The sequence below is a fragment of the Bos indicus x Bos taurus genome, chromosome 4 (assembly GCF_003369695.1).
Source record: "Bos indicus x Bos taurus breed Angus x Brahman F1 hybrid chromosome 4, Bos_hybrid_MaternalHap_v2.0, whole genome shotgun sequence".
Lineage (NCBI taxonomy): Eukaryota > Metazoa > Chordata > Mammalia > Artiodactyla > Bovidae > Bos > Bos indicus x Bos taurus.
Genome location: NC_040079.1, coordinates 25,414,824 through 25,432,290, shown reverse-complemented (window position 1 = coordinate 25,432,290; position 17,467 = coordinate 25,414,824). Strand labels below are relative to the sequence as shown.

The window sequence follows — 17,467 nt, the reverse complement described above, 5'->3', positions numbered from 1 at the left end:
GGAGGAAACCTCGTGCCTGCGGGGGCAGCTGCTACCTCACAGCTCCTAGAGAGTGGTCTGTGCGGTACTAAGGCCCATGGTGGGAGCAGAGCAGAGAGGACCAGCTGAGATGACATGGCCTGGTCTTGGGGAAGACCCAAGGCTCCTAGGAGCAGCTGGAGACAGGGGCCGTGATGACTGGTGACGTGGAGGAAATGGGCAGCTCTGCATAGGGAGAGACAAGGGAGCTGCACAGAAACAGCGCAGGGAGCCTCGGGGGCTTGAGGAGGGACTCAAGGGGATGGAGTCCAGAGTGGGGAGCAGACAGAATTGGCAGAGGAGTGGTGGGGAATTAGAGTGGCATCAGCAGTGCTTCTGTTATTTACAAGGGACCTCTAAAGGACGGAGGAGGCCTAGAACGTGGCAGAGAGATTCCACACAAGGAACCAGGGGGGAAAAACAGGGACCTTCAAACCATATGTCTAGTCAGAGAAGAAAATGGGGGAGGCAGGGAGGCACAGGAAGAGAGAGCGGAGGGCAGGATGGTGGAGACTGGGGTTGGGGGCTCAGATCAGGAGGCTGGATGTGGGGAACAGAGGGGCAGGCAGAATGGGATGGAGAACCAGAGTCTTAAAGCACAGCTGAGAGGGAGAGAGGGCAAAGGGGAGATCCGAATCATGTCATCAGGGAGCAGGAGAGCAAGGCAGGGGTGCATTCCAGGGTCTGAGGAGGAGAGGGGGGAGCAATGGAGGAGGAGGAGGGAGGAGGTGGGGAGGCAGGGGCCTGGTGTAAATCCTGTGAGCAGTGGCTTGATTAAAAGGGAAGTGAGAAAAGAAGAGAGTGCCAGGCTAAGGAAAGGGAGCCTAAAGGGAAACCATGGCCCGAGCCTCGGAAGGACTGAATGAGAGACAGTGGGTGGTTCTGGAGAGAAGGGGGCAGGGCAGGGGATGGAAAGAGTGTGAGCTGGGAGAGCAGGTCCCAGGAGGGAGCACCCCCTATGGAGAAGGGATGACCCAGGGCAGTGATGACAGGCATCGGGGAGCACGGAGAGGAGAGGCTGATGCTCTCCCTGGGCCAGGGAGGGGAAGGCGAGGAGTGGATCACGTGAGGAAAGGTGACAGGAAGGAACTTCCACACGGGGTCTTGATGTGGCAGGACAGGAGGGTCACCTGGCAGAGACAGACCAGGTGATGGGAGGCACCCGGGGAGGATGGAGAGCAGAGGGCAGAGGAAGGGACACAGGCCGGACAGCAGCAGGGGGAAGGAGAAGAGGGAGTGGCAGAGAGGCATTCTGGCAGATGGGCCACCCAGAAGGACTTGGAGTTACAGGGCCAGCCAGTGGGGGCTGAGGCTTGTGGAGGGAGGCGTGAAAAGAAAGGGGTGGCTAGCGGTGGGTGGGAGCAGTGGCTGCTGCTGCAGCCTGGAATGTCGTGGCTGGGGTAGAACTTTCGGCCAGGCTCTTCAGTACTACGGATCCGATCTGCTGGGGATGGGGTCGGGAGACAGAGTGGGAGGTGGGTTTCAGGAGTGGGTAGGGAATGGCTTTGGGTTGGGGTTCAGGTCAGGTTTGACAGAGCTGGACATGGGAGGGGGATGTTTGGGATCAAGGTTGGGGGGGGCGGTTATGAGCCAACTTCAGATACTGGGAACATCATGTGCTTTAACTGAGCTTCTGGACTGATGGCATGCCCAGTGTTGGGGTGGTGACTACAGGTTGAGGACTGGGAGGACCAGTGAGTCCACAGAGAGGACAAAGGGGAGTCACTGCAGGAAGGGAGGAAGGGGAAGGTCTGTTCAGTGGAAACACAGAGAGACAGGGAGACTGGCGGGGAGGGCAAGGCTCCCCAGGAGGATGGTGTCACAGGTCTGAAATGAAGAGGGGTAACCTGGGGTAATGGACAGAGCAAGTGCCAAGAAGGACAGGTTTGCACCAAAGATATTGTCCCAATGCCTGAGAGTCATAAAGGGTGAGGGGTGGGGAGAGGAGTGTTGGCAGGGGGTGTGGCTTAACAAGAGAAGTGCTCTAATGCAGACTGGGGTCTGGGGCACGTCAGGTGTCAGGAAGCTAACGTGGAAGGGAATGAGGGGGTTCCAGGGGGACAGTGCTGGGCCAGTGTCAGGGCAGCAGAGCTGGGATCTTTGAGGAGCTTGCAAGGGGAGAGTGCAGCCCAGGGAGGCAGGCTGGCCCTCCACAGCAGTGATTCTTCCCCGGGGTGGGGGGGGTGGTTTTCACCCGCGGGGGGGCTGGGGCATGGACCCCAAGGGAGGCCTATCAGAACATCGGAGGGCGAGCAGCACTCTGCTCCAAACAAAAACAAACCCAAAAACATGCAAAAAGAAAACACAAAAACATTCCTCAGAGATGCTGCTGATAGGCCAGCCTTGGGGGTCATGCATCCTCGGGTGAGAATCACTGGGGGGGAGGGCAGGTGGAGAGCTGGGCAGAGAGGTGAAGGGTGAGCAGATGAGTCCCCGGATGGGGCAGAGGGAGGCATCAGAGTCCAGACTGTCAGACTTGGAGGAAAAGGACCCAGGACCAGGCAGACAGCGAATAAATGAATGTAGCCGACAAGGCACCTGAATGAAGGGGGGTGGGGGGTAGGATGGGGGGTGGTTTACTGTCAATAAATGGGGAGTAGATTGCAAGCATGGTGTCCCTGAGCTTAAGATTTAAAACTCTTTAGTAGGGCCAAGGGAGATGGAAGTAATGACTGAAAGGAAGGAGCGTTGTATGTATTTGTGCAGAGAACACCAGAGGGGATGTCCACACAATGGAAGGCCTTGGCAGAGGGGGTGGGAGAGGTAGTGCAGAAGAGCGTCTGGGGGAGAGATGACTGCTAGGAGGGAGGAGGGCAGGAGGGCAGACAGCAGGCCCAGCAGGTTGTGTACACTTGTGCAGAGAACACCAGAGGGGACGCCCACACGATGGAAGGGGCGGCGGGGGTGGGAGAGGTCGGGGCGTCTGGTAGAGGTGACTGCCAGGAGAGAGGAGGAGGGGGAGGAGGAGGGCGGACAGCAGGCCCAGGGCTCTGTGCAGGTCTGGACGGAGTGTGGAGGTGTCAGGAAGGGGGCTGGCAGGTGTGGGGCAAGAGGGTGAGAAGAAGGTAAGAGTGCTGTGCTGAAAGGAAAAGTAGGAGAATCGAAGGCTGAGGCTCCCCGAGACCTGATCAGAAGACTGTGAGACAAGGGTGTGGATGGAAACGAAAGGTTACAGGGAGGGGCAACATGGGGTCATGGCGCCCAGGAGGTGAGCTCAGCCTGGTACGTGAGGGTGGGTTGGAAGATACAGCGTGTGGATTCAGCAGTGTATCAGTGCTGAAGCAGAGAGTCCTGAACTGGTTTGAGCAGATGGTGAGGATCAAGAAGGATGCACAGGACAGAGAAGAATGAGCTGGAAGATTCAGACAGTAGCCTCTTTAAAGAATGTCACATGACTAAGGTTGCATAGTTTCTTTTGCATTTGTGCAGTAGAGAAGAAGTCAGGAGAGATGATGAAATCAGGCCCCAGGGGTAGGAGGGATCAGGTGAGCATTCTGAAACAGGTGGTAGAGGAGAGGACGTCTAATGGGTAAGAAGAGTGAGGAAGGTGAGGCGATGGCACCCGTTATCTAGTGTGGGAGAGGGTAGTTGAGAGGGTCAGGGAACACAGTGCATGAAGTGTGACAGCAAAGTGGCAAAAGGATGGAGCCGATGTCCATCCAGGAGCTCTGCCCCCATGAGTGGGTCAAGGCAGTGAGCAAGCCCGCACAGGAGACAGAGGACAGCACAGTTGAGGCCATGGTGGAACATGGGAGAAGTGGATGAGGCAGAGGAGGATGAGCTGGTAGAGGCAGTGGGCTGTAGAAAGTGTCTGAAACAAGGCTGTCAGTGCAGAGCATGACTAGATGAAATGATAGAAGGTCTGACAGAAGCCTGAGGGACCTGACAAGACAGGTACTTAGGGATGACTGGGAACAGCATACAGAGTCACTGCAGTATGTTGCAGACCAAGAGCTGGCTACAGGGGAGCATGAGGGAGGCTCAATGAGAGAGCAGATATCAAGGAAAAGCCCACTGCCCCTGTGGGCAGGTGGTCGGGGAAGCAGGATGGCGTACTGAGGACAAAGCAGAGGGGCTGGAACACAAGAGTGGAGAAAAGGCAGAGGATGGTTGAGCAAGGCTCACTCGCACTCAGCGTGCAGAGACAGAGACTTCGGGTTCTGGAGTGGCTGTGAAGGTGGTGGGCCAGTGTTGAGATGGGTGAGGAGAGTCAATGGGAAAAGAAAGGGACAGGCAGCATGGAGGGCAGGGAGGACCTCATGGCTGTGTAAAGGGTCAGGGTAGTTAAAGGGGGCTCCACAGAAAAGGGGAAGACAGCTTCAAGAGCTCCCAATCTGGAATCCAGCAGATCTCATGGGCAGGAGGGGTACCGTATGTGGTATGGAGGCCAGACAGTAGGTGCAGACTAGTGACTATAAGAAAGCAGAGGTGCTGTCTGTCACGACCAGGAGCAAGCACTGTTTTATGGGAAGAGAGACAATGCAGAATGCTTATGGAGGGAGAGGCTACAACATGGTCAAGTACAAAACAAAAGTGGTACGGTGCAATCAACAGGATTTTTAAAGAACTGTATTTAGCACTGAGAAAATATGCCTCCTACACAAACCTGATAAAGTGTTCTTATGTTTGTTGTTTTTCTAATGAAAGTGAGCAAAGGAAAAATGGAAAGAAGTGGTTAAAGTGGGAACTTAGTTGACAGTATACATATAAATCATTCTTGCGATTATTAAGGAACATTATTACAGTTATGATGCAGAGTGCTACCTGTTCAACTTGATCACAATTAATGAAATAAGGAAAAATGGGAGAAAACATAAAAAGAAATCGTCACAAGGAAACTGGTGGCTGCCTGAAAAAAATCTATCAGGTAATTATGTCAGAGTGGGTGGATTCAAGAGAATAAATGGTCATATAGAGAGAAAGTCAAAAAACAAAATCTGAAGGGGGAGCATGAGCAGCAGTCCTCGTGCCATTAGTACTCTGGACGTCAGAGATGATAACGCATGCCAGAGGATGGGAGTGTTTGAACAATAAAGAGTAGGTTCACATTTTCACATACTGAAGGCATTTAAAGGCCAGACTGAACCAAACCTGGGGGGTACCAACCAGCAGAGGCTTTTTCTAAGGCTACAAGAGAGGGAAGAAGAAATGAGTGGATGTCCCATGGTTACACTGCACTCTGGAGAGGGGTTATCATTCAAGAAAGGCAGCAATAAAGATGACAGCTATCAGTGATGATGGCGAACATGAAATAGGACAGGAAGAAAGGTTCAAAGCCAGCACAGAGGAAACGTTAAAAACTTCAGTGTTTGGAGAAGGGGAAATTGGTTATGAGATGAATGAACAAGTGAATGAGTGTCTCAGGCTTGAACCTTGGCCAGTCTCTTTAACAGGTCAAACTTGGAGGAATATGGACTCTCTAGCTAGACTCATACAAATTCTGGTGATAAAGGGAATGGATATATTGTGGCTAAATAGTAATGTTCAACTTATCCTGCCTGCTTTTTTTAGTGTTTGAACAAAGATTGCAGATTATGTGCTTAGCTTGGAAGAATGCAAGGTTTCATTAAGGATCAGTAATATGAATCCGAGTGAGTGATTGGAGGTGAGTCAGAGTAAAAAGAAACTGAGATAAATTTTGAAATTGTGGATTTAATTCGGAATGTCAGGAGTTAATATGATCAATACTGAACAGCAAATAATGGAATGGAAACAGCAGCTTCAGAGAAGAGTTTGGAGTCCATCAGAATCCTGGGGTAGCTCCAGTTAATATAAAGGTTTAAGGAGGTGTGGGCAGAAAGTCGAGAACTACAGTATGAATGTAGGTATGTGTCATGTGAAAGAGTTGTGAGCTGTTAAGTGGGAGGCAGCATCCCTAGCGAAAACCAGAAAAAGATTCAGACATGTACTGTTAAATATGACCTTGATATGGACACTTTCTGTTGAGGGCCATTTAAATTTGCTCAGATGGTTTGAGTTAAGAAATATGATTCTATAAGAACTGAGAGTTCAATAATAAAAGCAATATAGGGATTAGAATGATTCTGAGTAAGTAATAAAATGAAAGGGTATGGTCATTACAGAGGTCCCAAGGAGGGAAAAAATTCATAGAATGTTGCATATATGTGTTGTTACTGGTGTAATAAACATGCAGAGGAAAGAAAGTTGCTGTGTGAGAAAGGACACTAGGAAAGTATGCTCCCTTGAAGGCTTTTCTGACATTTTTTAAGTAAAGGGTAGTTGCTGGAGGACAGATCAGTAGGACTAATTGAGACTTAAGATGTTGATTACCCTTTTTATAATTTCCCAATATTTCAAGGAAGGAGTTATGGTAATACTTGATGTTGAGTTTAAATTTTTTTCAGATGGCACAGATTTTTTTGTACACTTTCACAGTAAGGAGAAATGGGAAGGTTTAAAGATAAAGAAAAGATAAGAACTGACAGAATAACTTTCTGAGGAAATTGGTGGGTCTCTATCTTTTGAACTGTGAACGGCTTGATTTCTAAAGAGTTAGGTAAAGGGAGAAAGTGGATAGTTTCAGAATACCTTCTATCTATTAAGTATTTACTATGTGTCTGGCACCATACTCATCACTTAATTTCATTTTATCCTTACAATAATTCTAAAAGGCGTACAGAGATCAAAACATTTGCCTACAATTAAGCACTCAGTCTGTAGCAGAGTCAGAATTCAAATCCTAATTTATCTGTCTCCAAAACCTATTTTCCTTCCTATTCTGTATAGTTTTCAGGTTGAAGGAAGGAAATCACAATCTATAGAATTTCTATTTTTTTTCCTGTAACTATGTGGAAAATATCTTTTCTGAGATGAGACAGGCAGAGGTGATATATAGATCTTTATGTAATTGGCTAAGATTCAGAATATCTGCAACAGGAAAATGCTGAAAGGAAGGAATAGGGAAAAAAGACTTGTATTACCACCTGTGCCCTGGTATTTCTCTTCTATTCATTGCACAGCAAAGACTTGGGATTGGCCATAGGCTCAAAATTTCATAATTTCTAACATAGACTAAAGAATAGAAAGGAGTTTTTTTTTGTTGTTTTTTTTTTTTTCCTAAGCAGGTAACTGATGGGTAAAATCATTGGTAAAATCAGTAAGTCAACCTACTAATTTTTTAAAACTTTCAAAGTTTTAAAAGTCCAAATGTTGAGACTAAATTTCATTTCTTTTATCCAAGATACAATCACCAGAGTTTATAACTGAGTTTGAACACCAATCAGCAAACCCTTTTGAATTTAGAAAATTCTCCAAATGCCAAATTTTTATAAACAAAATACTAACAACCAAAAAAAAAAACCCCAATAACAACCATCAACCAAAAGAGTCCATAGCCAGCAGACCAAAAGCTGAAACCTCTGGGCTAATTTGTAAGATATATGTTTTAAAAAGAAATTAACTCCTTAGTAAGGAGGAATAAAACCTCCCTTATGCTTTCTGTGTTGGTAGAAATGTTTTCTGTTGTTGTTGTTTTCTCCTATACTGTATGTAACTTCTGTAATTTCAATATTGTTGTTTTATGTATTTTTGATATTGTAAAACTGTTATTTATTGTATTCTGTTAGAACCACTCCCTGGGATGTGAGGCACCTGAGTTATCAGTTATCCAAGTGAACCTGGGGAAATGGGAGGAGCTAGTATTCTCAATTGGGAAGAGCTTGATTCTTCAATGAGTTTAGCATTTTGGTTCCCTCTAAAATTAAGTGACAAAGTAATGGCATTCCTTAAAAGACAGAAAGTTTGTGGGAAGTAAAAATGGGGTTAGAATTTTGAAATATGGAGAGGTGGCTACTAGAAAAAGGACAGAGTATCCCAGGATGGTGGCAAAAGCCACAGGGTGACATTAAGACTGGGCCCAGATATTGGTTTAGAATAAGGTTAAATGAAACTAGCTACATAAGACTACAGCCAGCTTAATTACTGGGCTGGTGGACATTAGACAAATCTAACCAGAAGGAAACAGACCAGGAAAGAAAGTGAAGTTAAAAGGGAATGGAATAAGAGAAACCTCATAAAAAGGGGTAAAGGAGATAATTAAAGGTTAAAGTTGGATGGCCTAATGTTCAAAGGAGAAATAGTGGAGGCCAGATAGAAAGTGCCTTCCTACCCAGGGGGTTATGGATCCAGGGTGGCTGCAACTGCAGGTCCACCCAGGGCCAGAGGGAACAACCTGGGGTTCAGACCCAGCAATGGTGCCAACTTGAATCTACCTCGTGCTAGAGTTGAGTAGCCTGGTCTATCATCCAACACAGATGAGATTGGGCAGGCGCTCCCGGAACCAGTATCTAAAAAGGGAGTTGGGAAAGGGGCTAAAGGAAGACAGGTTAAGCCCCAAATGTAACTGAATGATGACCAGGGATAACTATTTACTAGTACTTTTACGATTTCTTGTAACTCTGTAATTTTCCCAATATTTGTTAGCTATATGTTTTTTCCTGTATTAGTAGTAAAAATTGTTTTTTCCTGTACCAGTAATAAAAACTGTTCAAAATCTAAGTGCAATGTGTGTGCTTATTTCGGTACAAACTGGGTAACAGTTGTGAATACTCTGCAGCAAATATGGGAAGAAAACAACTCAGGTGGGAAAACGGAGAAAAGAAATCAAGTACTTGACATTCACAGGAGGTAGGTCATAATATCTCAGAATCCAAATCTGTAACCACTGTTGACGCTAGCAGTTGGCTCTCCTTCCAACACGCGCTGCCCCCTCCCCCCAACCATGCTCCCAACCCAATCCCCAGGTGCACAACAGGTCAAGCGGATCACAGAGCCTTTTTCAACTGTGGATATACAAATGTTGGTTAAACCAGTCACTAGGCTGAGACATACTCTCAGACACTTGCCTTGTGTTATAGGACCCTTAAAAAAAATATTTTACGATGCCATGGGTCTACTAACTAAAAAGCCCTGAGGCTGCCCTAAGAAACATCGGGGAGGCCCTGATCCTTCACAGGGGACGTCAGGTATGTGCACCCTCACTAGTGGTGATGCTGTTTCAACAGGAAGTCTCAGTTCTGTTTTGGGCTACCACTGTATACATTCAGTTTCTCTTTTAAGATTAAATGCCCAGCATATTTTACTCAGAAACTTGGTTATAAAATTAGTATTTCTGTAGCAGTAACTAACTTTATAAATTTACCGTTCATTATCACTACATTTATTAATCCCAGAAAAGAAACAAATTCTTGGACCCCAAGTATCTGTCCAGACACTTCAGAGTTCAAGTGGTAATGCACTCTTAATCACATCTCCTGTATTCTGTGTATTAGTACCTGCTATTGAGTCATCTTCGGGTAAACGAACCAGAGTATAGCATACTCCCGGTTGATTGTAAGGCAGGCTGGGGGCTGGGACACAACACAGCACTTCATAGGCCTCCGACGGCTCCACCTGCACTGTCACTTTCTCCAGGAGCTGGTCGTTGAGAGTATTGGTACAGTCAAACTGAAAAGTCATCAAATGGGAAAGTTATGAAAAAAAACGGTTTTCAAGTAAATTGTTTCTTCCTCCCCATAACCCTCGAGTCACTTCTGGAATCCATTAAACCTTCTCTCTCTAAACACCATGCATGTCTCCCCCTAAGATTTTTCTTGAGACAACAAGGATACGCTTATTCTTGAGGTCTTTCTTGTTTATGTTATTCACCAGTGTTTTCCTCTTTCCTGAGGTTGAGTTCTACCAAACAAGATGGTAGAAGTCTGACAGCTGGCTGAGAATCGAATTGAAATCCAAGTTTTTGGAATAACACACTTAATTTACCCTGATATTAAGTGATGATCATTTTTTCACAGGTTATACTTTATGCTGGCCAACTTTTTCAGACATTTCAGTTTTATGTCCTTTTAAGTTTAAATCATCAAAAGTTTCCCATCACACAAAGGCATCTCTCTAGCTATGGAGTTAGGAAAGAAAACCAGAAAAATGCTGGCAAGCTGGTTCTCTATAAAAGGAACCAGAATCAAAGACTAAAGGAGTTCAGTCACTCTTTGCAACCCATGAACTGTAGCACGCTAGTCCTCCCTGTCCTTCACCAACTCCTGGAGTTTACCCAAACTCATGTCCATTGAGTCGGTGATGCCATCCAACCATCTCATCCTTTGTCGTCCCCTTCTCCTCCTTCAATCTTTCCCAGCATCAGGGTCTTTTCCAATGAGTCAGTTCTTCGTATCAGGTGGCCAAAGTATTGGGGTTTCAGCTTTAACATCAGTCCTTCCAATGAATATTCAGGACTGATCTCCTTCAGGATGGACTGGCTGGATCTCCTTGCAGTCCAGGGGACTCTCAAGGGCCTTCTCCAACACCACAGTTCAAAAGCATCAATTCTTTGGCATTCAGCTTTCTTTATAGTCCAATTCTCACATCTATACATGACCACTGAAAAAACCATAGCCTTGACTAGACGGACCTTTGTTGGCAAAGTAATGTCTCTGCTTTTTAATATGCTGTCTAGGTTGATCATAACTTTCCTTCCAAGGAGCAAACATCTTTTAATTTCATGGCTGCAGTTATTTACTTAAATAAAATTTAATTTCACCAGCTGCAGTGATTTTGGAGCCCAAAAATATAAAGTCAGCCACTGTTTCCCCATCTATTTGCCATGGAGTGATGGGACCAGATGCCATGATCTTAGTTTTCTGAATGTTGAGCTTCAAGCCAACTTTTTCACTCTCCTCTTTCACTTTCATCAAGAGGCTCTTTAGTTCTTTTTCACTTTGTGCCATAAGGTTGATGTCATCTGCATATCTGAGGTTATTGATATTTCTCCTGGCAATCTTGATTCCAGCTTGTGCTTCATCCAGCCCAGTGTTTCTCATGATGTACTCTGCATATAAGTTAAATAAGCAGGGTGACCATTTATAGCCTTGACATACTCCTTTTCCCATTTGGAACCAGTCTGTTGTTCCATGTCCAGTTCTAACTGTTGCTTCCTGACCTGCATACAGGTTTCTCAAGAGGCAGGTCAGGTGGTCTGGTATTCCCATATCTTGAAGAATTTTCCACAGTTTATTGTGATCCACAGAGTCAAAGGCTTTGGCACAGACAATAAAGCAGATGTTTTTCTGGAACTCTCTTGCTTTTTATGATCCCAGCGGATGTTGGCAGTTTGATCTCTGGTTCCTCTGCCTTTTCTAAAACCAGCTTGAACATCTGGAAGTTCATGGTTCACATATTGCTGAAGCCTGGCTTGGAGAATTTTGAGCATTACTTTGCTAGCGTGTGAGATGAGTGCAATTATGTGGTAGTTTGAGCATTCTTTGGCATTCATTGCCTTTCTTAGGTACTGGAATGAAAACTGACCTTTTCCAGTCCTGTGGCCACTGCTGAGTTTTCCAAATTTGCTGGTATATTGAGTGCAGGACTTTCACAGCATCATCTTTCAGGATTTGAAATAGCTCAACTGGAATTCCATCACCTCCACTAGCTTTGTTCATAGTGATGCTTTCTAAGGCCCACTTGACTTCACATTCCAGGATGTCTGGCTCTAGGTGAGTGATCACACCATCGTGATTAACTGGGTCAGGAAGATCTTTTTTGTACAGTTCTTCTGTGTATTCTAAACTAAAGGAGAATTAATACTAAATCCCTTACCAGAGCCAGTTATGACACTTCTCTCACCTGGAACACAATGTGATTGGTAAACATGTGCTTGACACAACGAACAAAATATTCTGTCTCTGCTTCTGTAAGTTGAACAGGCTCAGAAGACTTGAACAAGGGTCCTAGATTCATAAACTCAGGAATGGCAGCCAGTTGCTCTATCAATAAAAAAGGAAAGAAAAGAAGGAAGCAAAATAAGACAAGGGAAGATATTACTCTGGGTAGCTAAAATGTTTTAAGAACACTCAATTAATAATGTGTCCCCAAGCTTTAGTGAAGTAATCTTTTAAGTAAGAGTTTATACTGTTAATTGGGCTTCCCTGGTGGCTCAGCTGTGCTAAAGAATCTGCCTGCAATTTGGAAGACATGGGTTCAATCCCTGGGTTGGGACGATCCCCTGAAGAAGGGAAAGGCCATCCACTCCAGTATCCTGGCCTGGAAAATACCATGGACTGTATAGTCCAGGGGGTCGCAAAGAGTCAGACACAACTGAGCGACTCTCACTTCACTTCACAGTTAATTACTAAAAGCAAAAAATAAAAAAGAAACTCAATTCCTAATTTCATCTGATTTGAGTCCCGTTAACCAAGATACAGGGTAAGAACAACATTCTCAGTAAGCTGACAACTGGAAATTGCCAACTCCCACAGATTCCAGTAGTCCTAACAACAGGAAGCTATGACAATAAATTATATTCAGTCATATAAAGATTTCCCATACTGAGAACTAATAAAATTGAATAAAAAGTGGGGGCCTTCATTACAGTTACAATGCCTAGGGAGCTGGGCTACTTCCTCTACACATCAAATCATCATACCTTGGAAAATGTCTTGCCTGGAAGGAGCCAGCTTCTCGGGCTTAGTGGACACCAGTGTGATTTCTACAGAGACAGGGATGAGCAGTTAAGTGAGCTTTCCCTCCCACTATCAAGTCAAACATGCATACAGGAGATGACGACAAAACTCGCAGCAGATATATAAGAGCTATTGCTAAATCATACCAGGAGGTTCTTTGTCACCCTTTTTGGAGAGACACTCAAAGTATATTTAGTGAACGTACTTCATGAAATAAAGCAAGTTCTAAAAATACAGAATTTGCTTTTATGGACCAGAATATTTTTAAAAATTACTCTTAAAAGAAGGAACGGTTTATAAAAACAAATCTCGTTATTCAGATAGGAAAAACTACTTATGTAGTATCAACAACAACAAACTGAAAATGTTGAGGGCGTAAGATCTTTCATTTTTGGTTTGAACCACTATACGCTTTGTCCATTTATTTTTTAAGCCTCCAAAAGAAAAATTAACTAAGAAGTTAATCAAGATCACAAAACAAAAATAGGAGGTGACAACACCACTACAGCTCTGAAACACTGACAACTAACTTCAAAAGCTCTAACACTCAGCATTAGAAGAATCTTTCATTCTATGTCACACTTCATATTCTTGCTTTCATGGGAAAATACGGAAAAAATTTTAAAACCCTAACTTTAAAAATATCATTCATCTTAGTTCTATAAGATTTAGAAGGAGTGACCATTAAAAGAATATTAGAAAAAATATGCCAACAGTGTATTTTCTTGGTGTGAAACTATGAACAGTTTAAAAACAAAGTGTTCTCATTACCTGCTTTCTGTTCAAAGACAGGAGCCGTAGCAAGAGGAATAGATTTCATATCAAAGGGCTTTTCTGAAGGCTCCAGCGTGTACTGGTGTAAGGCTTTTTCCATCCCTGGTACAGAGACTGTTAGACCTATGAAATAGAAAACTCTCAGCACTAGAATTTCTTGCCAATCCTAGGACCCAGACAGGCCCAGATTTGTAATATTTATTTAAGCTTTCTAAATAAAACTATAACCACAGGTTTATAAGCTAAATTATTAAAGAATATAGGCACTTATAATTCCATCTGAGGAAGCACAGGAGCTGAGCATACATATTTGCAACAAAATGGAAGTATCTTCCAGAAAACAAAGCAACAGAGCCATGTGGAAACAAAGATAGCATAAGAAAAGGGAAAAAGGTAAACCCATCCAAGAGGGAGCTCAGAGAGAACCAGGAACAAGCAATATTCTTCGGACTTTTACATACTTTTAGGTTTCTCTAGAAATGGAAGTGCATTCTGAGACAGAAACCAAGCATTCTGCCTAGTGAAGCCAGCTCATATGCAAATCATGAGATACGCTTCCAAGACACCACTTGTAGAACAAAAGCATATTTGTCTCCATTCTTGGCTCTCACTGACCATTGAAGATATATGTAGCATTCAGAGCCATCTGCCTCTGCTGCAGCACATTCAGATAGAAGGTAGCTCTATCCCGTACCTCATCATCAGTATCCATCATACACCTGTCCAGGGGATACAGAATAGGCATGTCATAGCACTCTAAAAGATATCCAGAGCTTTACCACTATGCCTGACAGACACGATCCAGGCCATCTGATACTACCGTAATACAAGAGCTCAACCACAGCCAACAGTGGCTCCTAAAATCTCCATACATCCTGGGTATTCTGAATTGGTAAAGAAATGGTATCATTATGAATCAGAAGCACTACATAAGTAGGCATTAAAATGATGAAGAACACAGTAGATAAGATAGCAGTTTGGAGTCTGTTCTTTGATCTGCAACCACATGACCTTGGTAAAGATTTAGACTTCTACAAACTAAAAACTGGCAATATTAGACTTTCCAAGGATACTAAAAAGGATTCCAAACCCAGGCACTGATATTACTCAAATGGCAATTTGTTTTATTTAAACCAGCCAGCTTTTGGCTTATAATTTTTCTGCTTCAATTGCAAGATGTAATCACGGAGTGTTTGCTAAAGCAAGTCTTTTCCTCATCAACTAGGGAGTTAAGGAGACCGTGAAAAGCTGGTATTTTCAACTCTACACAGTGAAGTTCTTTGAAGTTGGCCTCTGCTATACTAATTGAGGCACATGTATTTAAGTCACTTTCTCAAAATCATGCATGAGAAATTAGAAGTCAAATTTTGTATGCACTTAGCACACGCAAAATTACCAAAAGTACAGAAAACACCATTTGCCCCTGACTTACTCCATCAGTTCTACTCTTAGGCCCTATAGGCATTTGATATGGTACAATGAGGAATTATCTATTCAGTCACATGGCATTCTGTTGTTTTTTTTTTTTTAATTCTTTTAGTTACCTTTGTAGGAGTACTAGGATGCTTGGGAGAAGATTTTCATTCTGAGCCCCAAATTTTGCCAAAGCACTCACAGCAGCTATAATGGAGCATAAAATGAAACAACATGAATATTGACTTCACAGAGATAAGCAATAATTATTAAGAAAAAAATTAGAGAAGTTTCCCCATGTTCGGTTGAAATAAACTCTGTTTAATCGTGAACTTCTTGTTCTTATTTCCTTGATCCATTGAAGCATAAATAGAAATAGAAAGTGGGTCCAAGAGAGCTCTGAATAAGAAAACTCTCTATGCATTGAGGATAAAGGATCATATGTATTTTTTATATGAGCTATTCTTCAGTCTGACTCCTTACAAGGAGCCTGGTGGATTACAGCCCATGGGGTCGCAAAAGAGTGGGACACAACTTAGTGACTAAAGAACAAAACAAACCTCAAACAACCAGCCCCACACATAGGGGAAAAACACCCAAAACTCTATTATTAAAATTCACTGTATCAACAAAGATTTATTCCTTACTTAACTTTTGTCAGGAGTTGTGCTAAGTGCTGAAGGTATAAAGATAAAAGATGTAGCCCCTGACCTCAAGGAGTTGTAGTTTAGTGGGAAAGACAGGTGTAAATAGATAGTTACAACATATTAAATCCATAGTAGAACCATATCCTGGATACTATATGAGCAGAGAAAGGAACATTAAGTCAAAAATGGAGAAGACAGACAAAGAGCTCACACTTACTACCTGCACTAAAGCTTGCAGAACAAGTAGAATTAGCCAGAGGAAAAGGCAGGAAAAGAGTATTTGAGGGAAAGAGAAGTAAAAAGTAGCAAGGCTCTCAGGACAGAGAATGAAGTGTGGAATGATTCTGGGACTGGATGCAGCTGAGTAAGGCTGAAGCACCGGACCTGCACTGGAGAGCAGGAGGAGACAAGTGAGAGATTAGACACAAAACAAAAATAGGTTCCAGTGTAACCTCAAAATTATTATTAACAGGAGTTAAATGCAGGATGAATCTGTGTATCTGCAGCAGGGTGTGCTACACTAAATTTGTGAGCAGATTTTGTATGCAACGTCCATTCTGGTAGCAGAGTGGAGAATATACTGGATGTGGGTGAGCGTACAAGCAGCTGGACTAACCAGACATCTGAAATGGATGGGAGCCTAGCAAAGCCCTCAGAAAAACTGAGAATAAAAGAGAATGAAGAAATACATATTGAGGGGACAGAACGGACAGAACTTTGCCAGAAGGTAGATGAGAGTTAAAAAACAATGGAATAAGGTTCTAGTCTTGCAACTGAGTGGACAGTATAGATAAGGATTTCTTTTGGGATAGTTTGAATTTCAAGGTGAATTTGAAGTGCCTGGGACAGCTAAACATACAAGTTCAGGAGAGAGACATGACTACAATGCCACAGCATATCAGCAGAACTCTGAAAATGATCACAAGAATGTGGATGTTGAGAAGACAACCCCCTAAAGAAAACTAACATTTTAAGGAATGGAAGAGAAGCTCTGTAAAGAAGACTGAGGAATGGTAGAAAGATGCAGGCTATTTGTGGAAACCAAGGGAAGAGAGTTTCATGAAGTATTTAGTCAACAGCCCATCAGATTGACTGAGGTGAATAAGGATAAGAACATTAAAGTGTCTAACTTGATTTTCTAGCTAGCTTTTAAGGATTTAAAAAAAAAATTGCTTCAGAAGATTTTTAAGGGAGAGAGCAAGATTATAGGGAACTGAATAGAAAATGGAAAGTAAGTTCAGAGAGGCAGCTGGTAATGGCTGCTTCAAGGTTCTGTAACAGGAAATATGGTCAGTACCTAGTGAGAGACAATGAATCAAATGAAGGCCTGTAGTTTTAACAGGAGAGATTTGGACCAGTTCACATGCTAAGGAGAAGGAACAATTAGAGAGAAGGAAGTAAAAAAATTCCTAAGATCTGTTCAAAAAGCCACTTACAAGCTACAGTGGGAGACAAATTTCAAAGACATTCATACTTGAGGCCTTAGCTGAAAAAAAGGATGACACCATCAAAGTCTTCTGTCAATTTGAAGGTCAAGGGTTATTTGTCTCTGATACAAGGCTGAAATCAGGATAGAAATTGGAATACAAAGAGAAAGCTGTATATCTGAGGCCTAAGTATGCTCCAAGATCCCACCACCAAACAGACATTGCAATGTCATTTTCCAATTTCATTACCACCCCCTTGAGTTAAGTATTTCCCAAGATTACCAGTTATGCTCATCATCAGTGCTCCAATTACTCACCAGCTCTGACGGCCTCATTCTCCAGGACAACCCTATTAAAAATAAAGCGGATATACTTGGAGGGGACAGGTGTTCTGGGGCCCTCTTTGCCCAACAAGTGTAGGATCTTTGTAGCCAGAACAGTGTGTTCACAGTCCTCGATGAATTCACAGAGGTGGGCTAGACCTGCCTCTTTACTTTCAGGGTTCTCTTCTACAATGTGGATTATGCAGTCCACGATGGCCCGCTTATATTCAAAGCCTCCCTGGCAAAAGAAGAAAAACTGCCATTCACTCTGAGGGCACTTTTTGGAAAAATTATTTTACTCCAAGGCTTATGATGTAACATTCAAATTTCATTTCCCTTCCCTTCTGAAAGAAACAAAAATGTTTTTTCCCTCCAAGTGGGAAAGTCAAAAG

At 43.5% G+C, this 17,467-nt stretch overlaps 1 protein-coding gene across 3 annotated transcripts in view; it reads right to left on the bottom strand.

Moving 5' to 3' along the window:
- Nucleotides 1–17,467, bottom strand: part of COPG2 (coatomer protein complex subunit gamma 2) — a 144,612-nt gene that overhangs the window by 47,180 nt on the left and 79,965 nt on the right. For all 3 annotated transcript variants that reach the window (XM_027538975.1, XM_027538973.1, XM_027538974.1), the window contains 7 exons: nucleotides 17,070–17,313; nucleotides 14,810–14,885; nucleotides 13,881–13,984; nucleotides 13,263–13,388; nucleotides 12,455–12,517; nucleotides 11,656–11,795; nucleotides 9,312–9,483 (listed from right to left, as the gene is read on the bottom strand). In XM_027538975.1, the coding sequence (XP_027394776.1) occupies nucleotides 9,312–9,483; nucleotides 11,656–11,795; nucleotides 12,455–12,517; nucleotides 13,263–13,388; nucleotides 13,881–13,984; nucleotides 14,810–14,885; nucleotides 17,070–17,313 (925 nt within the window). The remainder of the gene's footprint in view (nucleotides 1–9,311; nucleotides 9,484–11,655; nucleotides 11,796–12,454; nucleotides 12,518–13,262; nucleotides 13,389–13,880; nucleotides 13,985–14,809; nucleotides 14,886–17,069; nucleotides 17,314–17,467) is intronic.